We start from the raw sequence: 13,423 nt of genomic DNA, 5'->3' as shown, positions 1-13,423 counted from the left end.
ACCTTGACCACTCTGATTGTATGCCAATTTCAAATTTTTGTGAAGTGATTGCCATTAACTGTTCATATATCTTTTTCTAAATATTGGTGAGGTATATTTAATTTTCAGTTACAGAAATTATCCAATTTGTTTCATTGAACTCTAATAGTGCATTCTCCTATCAACTCAGTTGTTACCAAGACATGAGCTGCTAAGCATATGTTACATAACTCATATCTTGAGATTCATGTTTTGAATATGGCTAACTGATCTTCTAATTTCTCCCTCATGATAATCATGAAATAATGGATGAAATATATTGGTGTTTTAAGAAATTTTATTTTATTTTTTTAAACAAGTGTTAATTGTATAGAAATTGAAATATCATAAGACACTCCAGAATGGGTGGGCAAGTGGGACTATCATGTTCAATGCTGCAGAGTGTAAGGTTTTGAGATTTGGTAAGCAACGATGGGATGCAAAGCATACAAGAGGAGATGAGAATTCTAGGAGTGATGGTGGACAAGGAGACCTGAAATTCAGGGGCCACATTGTACAAGTTGTGAAGATGTTATATCGGATAATGGCAATGATGCAGAGGACCCTGACATGCAGAAATAAAGAGGTTATGATAACACTATAAGGCCTTGTTCAGGCCTCATATGGTTTATTGTACACAGATTTGGTCACCAGGTTTTCATCTTGATGAGGATATGCTGGAAATGGTCCAGAGAAGATTCACAAAGGTGGTCAGTGGTCTTTGGAATGTGGAGTACGAGGACAGATTTGGAGAAAGTAAGTTGCTAAGCCTAATGAACAGGAGGAAGAGGGGATATGATTGAGACATATAAGCTGGTTAGGGGTTGTTATCAGGTTGTCATGGAAGAGATTTTTCATAGAATGGGAGAGTGGGATGGAACAAGAGGCCATCGCTGGAAACTGCATAAGGAGGATATGAGTACAGGAGTGTGGAGCAGGTTCTTTTCATGGAGAGTGGTTGGTTTGTGGAATGCATTACCTGAGTGTGTTGTGAATGTAGACATATTGAATCAGCTTAAAGCAAGGTTGGATGAGAATTGTGTGCAATTGTGTGTACCTGCCACGATGAGTCTGCCTCTATGGAAGTTCAGATGTTAATAATAATAATAATAATAAGTGACAGCTGAGATGGATAAAGATAATGGCTGCATGGTGATATTACTCACCTTTGCAATGGGATTTCACAAAGTCCTGTATGGAATTATGTTACATAAATTGCAGGAAATGGGAATAGATTTGAAGTTGATGAGGTGAATAAGAGGAAAAGGTTAGTTGATGGGGAGATATAGTGTTTAGGAGTGTAGTTCAGAAGAGTGCCTGTGCCAAATGGCTCTGAATTTGAGCAACTCATATTTAATTTGTACATTAACAATACAGAAAATGATTTGAGAATATTTCCACATCAAAATGAAAGCTGACCAGAGATCTGAGCACAACAACGTAAGTGTGATCTGACCACTGCTTTATACAATGGCATAAATAACCACCTCATTATCCCTACATGTTAGTGTACTTCTTATCATAGCAGCAATATTATTATTATTATTATTATTAGCATCATTATTATCACACATACGAACGGGCGCACGGTGATATCGCTGCTCCAGTTTTTTATAGTTTTAAAGTGGTTCCAACTCCTGTTTTAAGTTGAAAGTGTTCCCAAGTAACCCTACTTATCATGCCGAAGACAGTGATATAAAATTCAACGAGATCGGCTAAGAAGAAACCAATTTTTTGAAGTGTTGTAAAGTGAACAGAGAGGACCGTGGTCAACAACGAGCGAAGAACAAAGAACGTCGTCATCTTTAAAATCATGCCATACTGCCTAAGGGAAGAAAGGTGAGTCATGAAGTGTATCAAATGCCTGGAGGAGTTATCGTCCAACGGAAATAATATAACTTGTACAAAATGCAGTAGGATTCTACACTTAAAATGTGCCGGCTTTTCAGAAACAACCCGGCAACATAAATATAAATCCGATGTAACATGCGAGGAATGGAAGTGCGTACTCTGTAGGAAGAACAAAGAAATGCACCTAAAGCAGCCACCTACGACGCAGCCGATTATACCGGAGGCAAAATCACATGACGAACTGAACAGACAAAAAAATGCAGGTGAGTCCTATAATTTCAACTCTTTAAATATACTAATAGGAAACGGTCTAGAGACCATAAAAGCCAGCTTAGTAGACCTTGTGCAAGAACTCTTTAATAAACAGAACGAACAAATAACAAAAAAATCTAGCGAATATGAAGATTTGGTAAAACATAATAATTTAGCAGTGATAGAAGTGCTTTAAAAGACATTAAAATGAGCATTAACGCACTAAATGACAGGCAACACAATTTGATGAAAGAGACATCCGAAATCCATCAAGAACTCCATTCTCTACAACTACAATATGAATGTTTAAAGCAGCAACAACATAAAGAAGATTTTGTCATAAACGGTCTTCCTGAAACTGCACCTACAGAAAACCTCAGAGACGTGGTTTTAAAATTAGGCCATGCAATTGATATCTCCCTACAGCTTAACGACATTCAAACCATAAATCGGATTCCTAGGAAGAGCAAAAACCAAGGCTTGCCATGAACTGCACCAGTCATAATTTGTCTTACGAGCAAGTCCACAAGAGACAATCTCATAAAAGCCAGCAGGAAGAAAAAACCAGTTGCCAAAGACTTGAATGCACAGCAAGACAATACAATCTTCCTATCCAAATATTTAACAACATTCAACCAGAATTATTATGTGACACCTCCATGGAGTCCAAAGACTCATCGAGGGAGGACATCTACTCTACAACTCTCCATCTCTACCACTCAATCTACCAAATACAGCGAACTGCATCATTCACACCAGTGCCATCTACTACCCACCACCACTACCACCACACTAGTATTTTCACAGACAATCACAAACATCCATGCCCATGGCAGGATTTAAACCTACAGCTTTTTGGATGAAGAACGGATAGCTAACCACTCAGCCAACCAGACCAGCATATGATGTGCAGTTTTTGCAACACTTGCAAGATGCACTCTAAACTCCAGTCTACTGTGAACCATCACTGATGGAACTTGATGAAACACATGCACTTCCTGAAGGCAGCACAGTGTGTTATATTTCTGCACTCCAAAATACAACACTTCACACTTATTGAAACTACAACCACACTCCTTTGAATAGCCAAAAGTCTATTTAAAGTCTCATTCTCAACTTTGCATCATCAGCAAAGAACTGAAGATCCCAGTTCAATTTGCATTCTTCTTCTTTATGTAGCTTCCTCAGTGAGATGGTGCAGCACCATGTCCTTCCAGTTCTCTCTGTTGGTGGCTTTCCTTTTTGTTTCTGCATAGCAATGTGATCCTGTCCATGATCTTATATCATTATTATTATTACGGACAACTCCAAGGAGTCCATAGACTCATCGAGGGAGGCCCTAACATCATGTCAAGAACAACTATTCGACATTCACACAGTATCTATCATACTTCACCTTGAACGCATTTATAGTCATGGCACCCACAACAGACTCTGGCAGCTTATTCCACTTATTCACCACTCTCCAAGTAAAAAACCTAGCTCTAACACCTTTGCTAACCACACTCTTGCCCAGCTTCCATGCATGGCCATTAGTCCTCCCACCACCAGTCCTATTCTCAAAAATACCTTCTGAATTAATCTTATAGAAACCCTTCAGTAATTTGAATGTCTCAATCATATCACCCCTTTTCCGCCTATCAACCAATTTCTGCAACCCACAAATCTTCAACCTGTTCTCATAAGGTTCATTCCATAGACCTGCTATCATTCGTCATTCGTCTCTGGATCCTCTCCACCTCCTCCTCATCCAGAAGAAACCCTGGCACCCATATCTGGGCACAGTAGTTTAGATGGAGTCTTATCAAGACTCGATACAGAGTAACAATAACCTGTTTGTCTCTGCTTGTTAAAGTATTTTTCAGCAACCAAGTGATTTGATGAGCTGATTTAGCCACTTTTGTGATGTGCCCCCCTAAACTTCAACTCCCTATTCACCAACACTCCCAAATCCCTGGCCTCGTCAATCTCCTGGAGTACAGTTCCACCAATGTGATATACTGCTGCTAATCTTTTCACCCCAAAATGCATAACCTTACATTTTGCCACATTAAATTGACATACATTCTCCTTCGCCCAGTCATCAAAACTATCCAAATCATCCTGCAAAATTTTGACATCCTGTGCACTCACTATTGCTCTACCCAACTTTGCATCATCAGCAAATAAATGAACAGTTCCTCTCGGATCCTTTCCTATATCGTTAATGAACAAATTGAACAGTAGTGGTCCAAGAACAGAACCCTGCAGCACACCATTAGTCACAGGCCGTCTTTTGGACTCTACTCCTGAATAAACCACTCTCTGATATCTCTCCATCAAGCCATGTCCTTCGTTTTCTGCCTCTTGATTCTTTTCCCATAATTTTTCCTTCTAAAACTGTTAGTATCCTCTGTGCTGCTGAACCTCTCAGTACATGTCCTGCCAATCTCATCTTTCTCTGGATCATTTCCTGTAATAGAGATCTCTGTGTTCTCATTCTCTGTAGGACATCGGTATTTGTCACATGTTCTGTCCATGAGATTTTCAGAGCTCTTCTATAGCACTACATTTCAAAGGCCATTGTTGTCTTACTATCTTCTTGAATATCCAGGTCTCACTTCCATATGTGAAAACTGGCTACACTAATGTTCTTATCATTCTTTTCTTTGTCTCGATATCTACAAAACTTCTGAACAGATCTTTATTTTTCCAGAAGACATCTTTAGCTATGGCTGTTCTTATTTTTATTTCTTTATCTTGCTTTCCATCTGCAGCAAAGTAGGTGACTAAATATTTGTATTCTGTTTATGTTCAATTTTCATACTGTTTATGAATATATCTGGCTTGGATCTGTTTTCTTTTAAGATTTTCATAAATTTGGTCTTTTTTTGCATTTATATCTAATCCAAATTCTTTACCTTCTTCAATTAGTAGCTGCAGTAATTTGATTAATTTATTTCAGTTTTCTGCTATTAGAATGGTATCATCAGCATATCTAAGATTGTTATATTTTATACCATTGATACTAATTCCTATTTTTTGTTTTTCAATCTTTTTCATCACTGTCTCACTATAGATATTAAATAGATTTGGTGAAAGGATACAACCTTGTCTAACTCCTCTTTTTATTTTCACTACAGAAGCCTCAGAGTTAAACTGCTGCATTTTCTGTTTGGTGTAAATCATTTTTATAATCTTAAGTACATGCTCTTCTATGTCAAATTTATCTCATATATTGAACATTTCATTATGTTTTACCTGGTCAAAGGCCTTCTGAAAGTCTATGAAGCATATGTAAATGTTCCTATTTCTTTCAAGTAATCTTTCTATAAGTATTTTTAGGCATTAATGGTTCCGATTCCTCTTCTGAAGCCTCTGTGTTGTTCACTCAATTCATTGATTAAGGGTCTTTCAGTTTGTTTGTTAACAATGGTTAAAATAATTTTAGATGCACGGGATATTAGGCTCACAGTTCTGTAATCCTCATAATTTTGTATATTATTTTTTTTTGGAATTGGTATGCAGATAGATGTTGTAAAAACTTCAGGTAATTCTATTCTTTTATAGATGTCCTGAATGGATTCCACTAAATCGTTGTTATTATTGCCAGTCAAAGCTTTCAGCAGCTCAGTCGGGATATTATCACACCTAGGGGATTTATTATTAGGGAGATTCTTAATTACACATTCTATCTCCTTTCTTGTTGGTAGAGTGATATCTGTTGTTATGTTTAACTTAAGGTGTCATGAATCATCTATCATGTTACCATTATCATCATGATAAAGATCTGATAAGTAATTCACCCATCTTCCATTTATCTTTTCCGTATCGATGATTATGTTTCCATCTTTGTCCTTGATGTTATTACATTGTGTACATTTTGCTTTTCCATTCAGTTCTTTCACTTTCAGGAATGCTTCTCTGGTTTTGTTCCTATTTTGTAATTCTTCTATTTCGATGCACTGCCTATTTATCCAGTTTTCTTTCAATCTTCTGCATAACTGTTTGATTCTTTTATCCAATGTTTTATATCTTAATCTTACTTCTTCATTTGCTCCTCTTTCCCATGTTCTTCTTTCATCGATAAGGTGGATTACTTCTTGTGCTATCCATGGTTTTGCTTTCTTTCTTCTTGTTTACTGATGTGGTTTATAGCAGATGTTATGATAGCTGCTTGTAGTCTATTCCACTGAGAGGATTCATTTTTGTTTTGCAACTGTGCAAACAACAGTTCTGAAACATTTTCATTAAATTTTGATTTTACTATTGGATTTTGTACCATTTGCAGATCCCATTTTAGGGGTTGAATTCTTTTTAAATTTTATTGTTTTCAGGAAAATATTAATCTTTATTAAGACCAGTCTATGATCAGATCCACAGTCAGCACTTGGCATCCCTTTGAGTTCCGTATTCCATTGAAGTAACGTTTACTGACCATAATATAGTCTAATTGATTTTTGAGTCTTCCAATCTGGACTTTCTTATGTATATCTTGCTGTGGGTTTTTGCTCAAAATAAGTGTTAGTTATGATGAGACTGTGCTTGTTACAGAAATCAATCAGTATTTGTTCTCTCTTATTCTGAATTTCAAGTCCAAATGGGCCCACGTGTGTAGATGTTCTATCAGCATGAACAAGACAATAGCTGACTGGCAGATATCAAAAAGTGGTATGTGGGGATGTAAGTCTGCAAGATTTAAGGTAAGAAGTGGTGTACCACAAGGATCAGTCCTTGGTCCTCATTAATGACATTGGGAAGGATTTGACAGGCGACTTACAGCTATCTGATGATGAAAAGATAAGTAGGGTAATCAGGAATGCTGCTGATATGCAGTACTTGTGGAATAATTTGAATAGGCTGGAATTGTGGGCATGGAAAAATGGGTATCAGTTCATTCAATGTCAGTAAATGTAAAGTCATTCACTTTGGTGTGATTAGATATCCAATGTTGTATTATATTGGTGGGATTATGCTGGAAGAAACTGATGGGGCTATGGATTTTGGAGTGTTAGTAGATAGGAAGTTGAAGTTCAGGGGCCATGTAGCAAAGATTGCAAATACAACTCAAAAGATAATTGCTATGCTGAAACAAACATTCATATGTAAAGATAAGGATGTCATTTTGCCTCTAGACCTCACTTGAACTATTGTGGTAGCAAGGCTTATAAGTTGGTCATACATAACTGGTAATTAGTTTACGGAATTAACAACGCATATAAAGTATATTAATTAAAGGTAACTTTAACGAATAACTTCTATATTTCGGCAACGTCACGTTGCCATCTTCAGGAACATAAAAATATGGTATGTGCACACAGGCACTAACAAAAGCAAATGAGGAAGAAAGCAAGAAACTAATATTGTTCCTAAAGTCCTAATGGTGCCCTCTGGCGGGCTAATTTGATTGTCTTGGCAGTTGGGCTGAAGTTCTCATAATGTAAGTCTCCCAAATTTGAGGTAGTTTCATGCACCCAAATTTGTTGAGGTTAGGAACGTTTTTTAGAGCTGCTGAAGATTCCTTGAATAATCTTTCGTATTTAAACTTGCTGCGGTGTATTATTTTTGTTTTCTTCCAATGAATTCTATGGTGGGTATCTAAGGCATGGTCTGCCAGCCTAGAGGCTGTACTGGTGAAACTGGATGTAGTCTTGGTGTTCTGAAATCCTGATATTTGTTGTTCTGCCTGTTTGGCCAAAGTAGGACAATTTGCAGCTGCAAGGGACCTTTTATTATTTTCTCAGAGGTGCTCTGGATGTAGGGGATGGTGTAGATTTGGTGTAATCTTTCTTGTGGAGGGGGGGGGTTGTGGTTTACTGGTTTTAGTATTTTTTGGATTTTTTCATTAAGAAGTTATTCATTAAAGTTACCTTTAATTAATATACTTTATATGCATTGTTAATTCCATAAACTAATTACCAGTTTTGAACTATTGTGTGCAAGTCTGGTCTCCTGTTTTCCATTGTGATTCTGATATGTTGAAGAGAGTAAAAGGAGATTGTGGAATACTGATTATGAATCAGCCTTGGCAAGCCTGGTTGGCCGAGTGGTTAGCGTATCTGCTCTCAGGCCAAAAGGCTGTGGGTTCGAATCCCACCCTGGACATGGAGGTTTGTGTTGTCTGTGGAAATACTAGTGGTGGTGGTTGGCAGTAGATGGCATTGGTGTAGTTGCGGTCAGTTGGTGGATTGAGTGATTGAGACAGAGTTGTAGAGCAGGTGCCCTCCCTCGATGAGTCTTTGAACTCCCTGGAGGTGTCAAATAATAATAATGCCGAGTAAGGAGACTGAAGACAGATTGAGAATTAGTAGACCACAGACACTAGTAAACAGTAGAAAGAGGGGTGATATGATTGAGATTTTGAAATATCTGAAAGGGTCATACAGGATTTCAGTTGACAGAATTTTTCATTTTATGGAGGGTGGAGAAAGGACAAGAGGGCATCCTTGGAAGCTGAGAATGAATGCAACTAAGAGGGGGTGAATGCTAGATTTTTCTCTCATAGAGTGGTGCATGATTTTAATGGATTGCCATTGAATGTTGTGGGTGCAAGTAGTGGGAATGAATTCTAGAACAAGTATGATAGCTGGTGAGTGTGTAGTGTGTGGCTTCTCTCAATGAGGCCCGGACTCCCTGTAGGTCTCTCTTAATAATAATAATAATACTTCCTTTTGCTCCCTTATCACTTACTTTCACTTCTACATTCCTGCATTCTTTCCTCTCAGTCTCTCTAGCTTTCATTCCATTTCCGTTTCTTTACTTTATGCTATGTTTCATTTCTTCAGTTTGTTTGGCATTCGTTAACTAATAATGATAACTTTGAGATAAAAATATTAGCATCTATGTACTGCATGGATATATATACTCTAGGAAATTGCCGAAGCTAAGGATTTAGGGATACTGGAGGATAGAGAATTCATATTCACAGGGAATATTGCAAAAGTGGCTAAAACAGCTCATAGGATGAAGTGGTAATTGAAGATCACCCTGACAAACAGATATATGAAAACTATTATACCTCTTTATAAAGCCCCATCTTTTAGTAACCAAGATGGTGGTAGGTCTATGGAATTCTCCTTATAAAAATAGGTTAAGTCTTATGAGTTACAGAAAATTGGATGATAGACTGAAAAGAGGAGATATGATGGATATTCAAGTTACAAATTTTTTTATACGATTGATACAGAGGAAATTTTTATGGCACTGCTTCAGAAGGGAAGAGCTATTCTGGGAATCAGCAACAAAATAACTGTAAGCAAAATATCTGTAATAAAATATCTGCTTCTTTTACCTGTTTTGTAAAATTGTTGTTTGTTTGTTAGTTTTCTTGTTTGTTTGTTTAGCTGATAACCAAAGATTATTTGTTTTATAAATTCACATTTTTTTATAAGCTATGTTTAATTAATTTAAATTTATTCCTATCAGTGTAATACCAAGTGGGTTTCTCCTCAAGTTTCTTATTCAAAGCAATTCTATCAGTACTGTGTAATATCATTATTATAACTGGTTTAGTCCTATACTGGAGCTCTCAAAATAAGTTTTTTAAAATTTTAAGAATGTCTAATTTTGTCTTTATATGTTAATAATTTAGCACTAAGTGAATGAGAAGATTGATTTATTCATGCTTGCTAAATTTTATTTTACATAATTCAGTATCTAAAAACTGAAGAAAAGATAATACTTATGTTACTGTTATTATCTCACTTTGAGTGAATTTGTTACTTCCACATGAAGATCATGCCTAAACGGACAACACCACTTAAAAGCTTGTAAATTATGGATTAAAGAAAGACACCTGTTGGGAAACAACACAATAATCATTAGTTTAGTCATTATTTAATTAACTAGATTATCATTCATAAAATAATTAACTGAGATTCACTCAAGGATCATGACTCAAATACTTGGGATAGGAGTATGAATCATACCAATGAAAGTTTTATTTTACTGCCTCATTTACAGTAATCAGAAAGGCACAAAACAGGATAAATATAGGGACTAACAAAGCTGCTGATAACAGGCTAGTGGGGTGATTAGAAATTGGGTATCCAACAGATATCAAAGAGTTGTGTATTGAGGAGCAACCTAATATATGTATATAGATAGTTACTTGTTGTTGCTCCCAATGTATTTCTACAACCAACAGCTAACACTAATAATAGGACTCTAGCGTTGCATTGATATATAAATTTTTTTTTTTTTTTTTTTTTTACCTGAGGTCAGGCCAACAATTGTTGTAGCGGTTGGTCAGTATCTTTAACAAACCAGTTTGATTGTAGTGTAGCTTGTTTCTGTGTATAGTGTATGCTCCAGAAGATGACCTTGACATAAAGGTCTAAACATCGAATGTAGATTTTAGTTATATTAAACTAAAGTTTTTATTCAAACACAGTAGTTGTCTCCATAATTTTCAAAAAACGCATTCGGATCACCGTGTAAGCTTAAAAGAAAGGATTCAGATCATCCATGGAAATGATACCCACAAGCGCTGCAATCGCTATGGTAAGTCAAAGATTCGTATTTCCCTCTTGATCAATCGTCTGGCCTTTTTAAAGAGATGCAGAGACAATAACCTTATTCCTATCTGCATCAGGCTAAAAAAGAAATTTACGTCCGCTAAGGCACTCCATATTTATGACTGCACAGAAAAAGCAATGCTCAGAGAACAGATTCAAACAGCCTGCCAAAACCTAGCTAAAACACAGAATCTGGTTTCAAAAATGCAATCCGAACTATCGAACTATATTAATCCAGACATTCTACAAGTACTTGAAAGAATAAAGAAAAATTCAAGACCAAATTCCACAGTTTGAAACAACAGCAAAATATGGTGGCCAATCACAGGAATCCATCCAATCAGAACACCAACAATGAACAACAAACAAGGGAGACAAGGAGCGACCAACCACCAGCAAGTAAGAACGATGTGATCAGCCTATCAAGCCACACCCTGAACAACAGCAAACTTACGCTACTGAATAAAGGACTAAACTACGCAATAGTACCTAAAAAGGTAAACAAATTGGATTTTATCTACCACATAGAAAGAGGCATTAGGTCCCTACCTAACAATATAGCAGATAAAATTAGAAACTAGTAATGTCCTAAACACTAAGAAAACCATACAGAACAATCTCACAAAAACAGAACTAGCAGCAATTAAGTCATTAAAAGCCAAACAAAACATAATAGTAACAAAATCGGATAAAGGCAATGCCACTGTCGTCCTTGACAGGCTAACATACATACTTCAAATGAATCAACTAGTAGCCGATAACAACACATATAAGCTGGTAAATTATAACCCAATAAAAAGGATAAAGGATAAAACAGAGAACTACTCAAGTGTCACTTCTTGGCCACCAGACATGGTTAAAAAACTCAAACCCCACTACGCCCCACTCCCCAGAATATATGGGGTCCCGAAAATACACAAACAAAATGTTCCCCTTCAACCAATCGTGGAAGGAATAGACAGTCCCAATTACCACTTAGCCAAGAAATTAGCAGCAACACTCAAGGACTTGTTAGGTCATTCCCCCTCCTACATAAAAAACACACGACACTTTATAAACAAAATTAAAAACATAACACTCGACAAAGACGACTAATTAGTCAGTTTCAACGTTTCTGCCCTTTTCACTAATGTCCCCATCAATGACACAATTCTCCTACTACAGAACAAATTTCCGTCAAACATTATGGCCCTCTTTGCCCATGTACTAAAGTCCATTTACTTCATGTGGCAAAACAAATTTTACCTACAGAAAGAAGGTACAGCCATGGGCTCACCACTATCCCCCCCCCCAATTGCTAACTTCTACATGGAAACCTTTGAGCAAAGGGCTCTTGATTCTGCCACGCTAAGACCGACAGTCTGGCTTAGATACGTTGACGACATGTTCGCGATCTGGCCGCATGGTCGACAAACGCTAAACACATTCCTTAGCCACTTGAACAAACAACACGAACGCATACAATTTACCATTGAAATCAAAAATCAAAATTCGCTCCCATTCCTAGACACACTAGTCACATGTCTTCCTTCAGGCAGTCTATCTTTCACGGTCTACTGAAAACCGACACACACTGGCCAATACATACATGCTAATTCATACCACCACCCATCACAAAAATATGGAGTCATTAACACCCTTAAAAACAGAGCTACAATTTGCTCTAACCAGCAAGCCCTGAAACAAGAACTAAAAATCATCAGTTCATTAATAATGGCTATAACAAAAATACCATTAATAAAATACTCCATAAAACAACAACAAAAATGAATCTAGATTATAGTAAAACCATAGCCATCCCATACATTAAAGGGTTATCAGAAAAAATCAAGAATCCTACAACATTATAAACTCAATGCCACCTTTAAACCACCCACTAAACTTCAAACCATATTCAACTCCTCTAAGGATCCTCTCCTCCCATTAGCACATCCTAGAGTCTATTGCATCCGCTGCACCTGTAACTTACCATACATTGGTGAAACAGGACGGACAATACCTATGCAAGAAAGGACACATTAAATATAACCATTATGGTGAAGCAGGCCTCTCAGATCACGTGCTCAACACCTTACACCAAATCAACTGGAAAAGCACCCGCTCTTTACACCACACAAAAACCTGGTATGAAAGGAAATTCAAGGAAGCCTGCGAAATCTTGATAAACCATCCAAATATAAACAACAAAGATGGCATGAAAATTCCAAGGATCTGGATGGCACACATTCAGCCTAACTAATATATAAGATCCAGCATAAGTCAGGACTCTAGCCAATCTTCAACTAGTATTAGAAACCATTCCATACCAATTGGCTGGAATGTACAGGTATAATCATGATGTTCATATATGTATATAGATAGTTACTTGTTGTTGTGCCCAATATATTTCTACAACCAACAGATAACACTAATAATAGGACTCTAGCGTTGATATATATATATATATATATATATATTTATTTATTTTTTTACCAGAGGTCAGGCCAACAATTGTTGTAGCGGTTGGTCAGTATCTTTAACACGTTCGCTGCCAACTACGAGGTATACTCGTAGTGGGTAAACCAGCTTCACAAGCCAGCTACGAGTATACTCGTAGGACGCTTACCGCCGGGAACGAGATTATTGTAGTGACCTTGAAGAAGTGAAAATGCTTGGCTTGTGGGGCTAGCTTCAAAACTGTGTATTCTCATAGACCATATATGCTCTGTACAAGCCAACTACGAGTATACTCGTAGGACGTTTACCTCCGGTAACGAGATTATCGTACTGACCTTGAAGAAGTAAAACTGCTCGGCGTAGGGGAACAG

At 37.1% G+C, this 13,423-nt stretch overlaps 1 protein-coding gene across 1 annotated transcript in view; it reads right to left on the bottom strand.

Annotated features, from left to right (window-relative positions):
* LOC150097276 (BAI1-associated protein 3-like) overlaps positions 1-13,423 on the bottom strand; it is a 533,976-nt gene that overhangs the window by 304,559 nt on the left and 215,994 nt on the right. The window contains 1 exon segment of the mRNA XM_090407633.1: positions 9,805-9,895. Within this exon segment, the coding sequence (XP_090263759.1) occupies positions 9,805-9,895 (91 nt within the window).

Source organism: Typopeltis vanoorti, chromosome 17 (assembly GCF_054136105.1).
Source record: "Typopeltis vanoorti isolate ZY-2024b chromosome 17, IOZ_Tvanoo_1.0, whole genome shotgun sequence".
NCBI classification, from domain to species: domain Eukaryota; kingdom Metazoa; phylum Arthropoda; class Arachnida; order Uropygi; family Thelyphonidae; genus Typopeltis; species Typopeltis vanoorti.
Note: the sequence above shows the minus strand (reverse complement) of the source record. Positions and strands in the feature narration are given on the sequence as shown.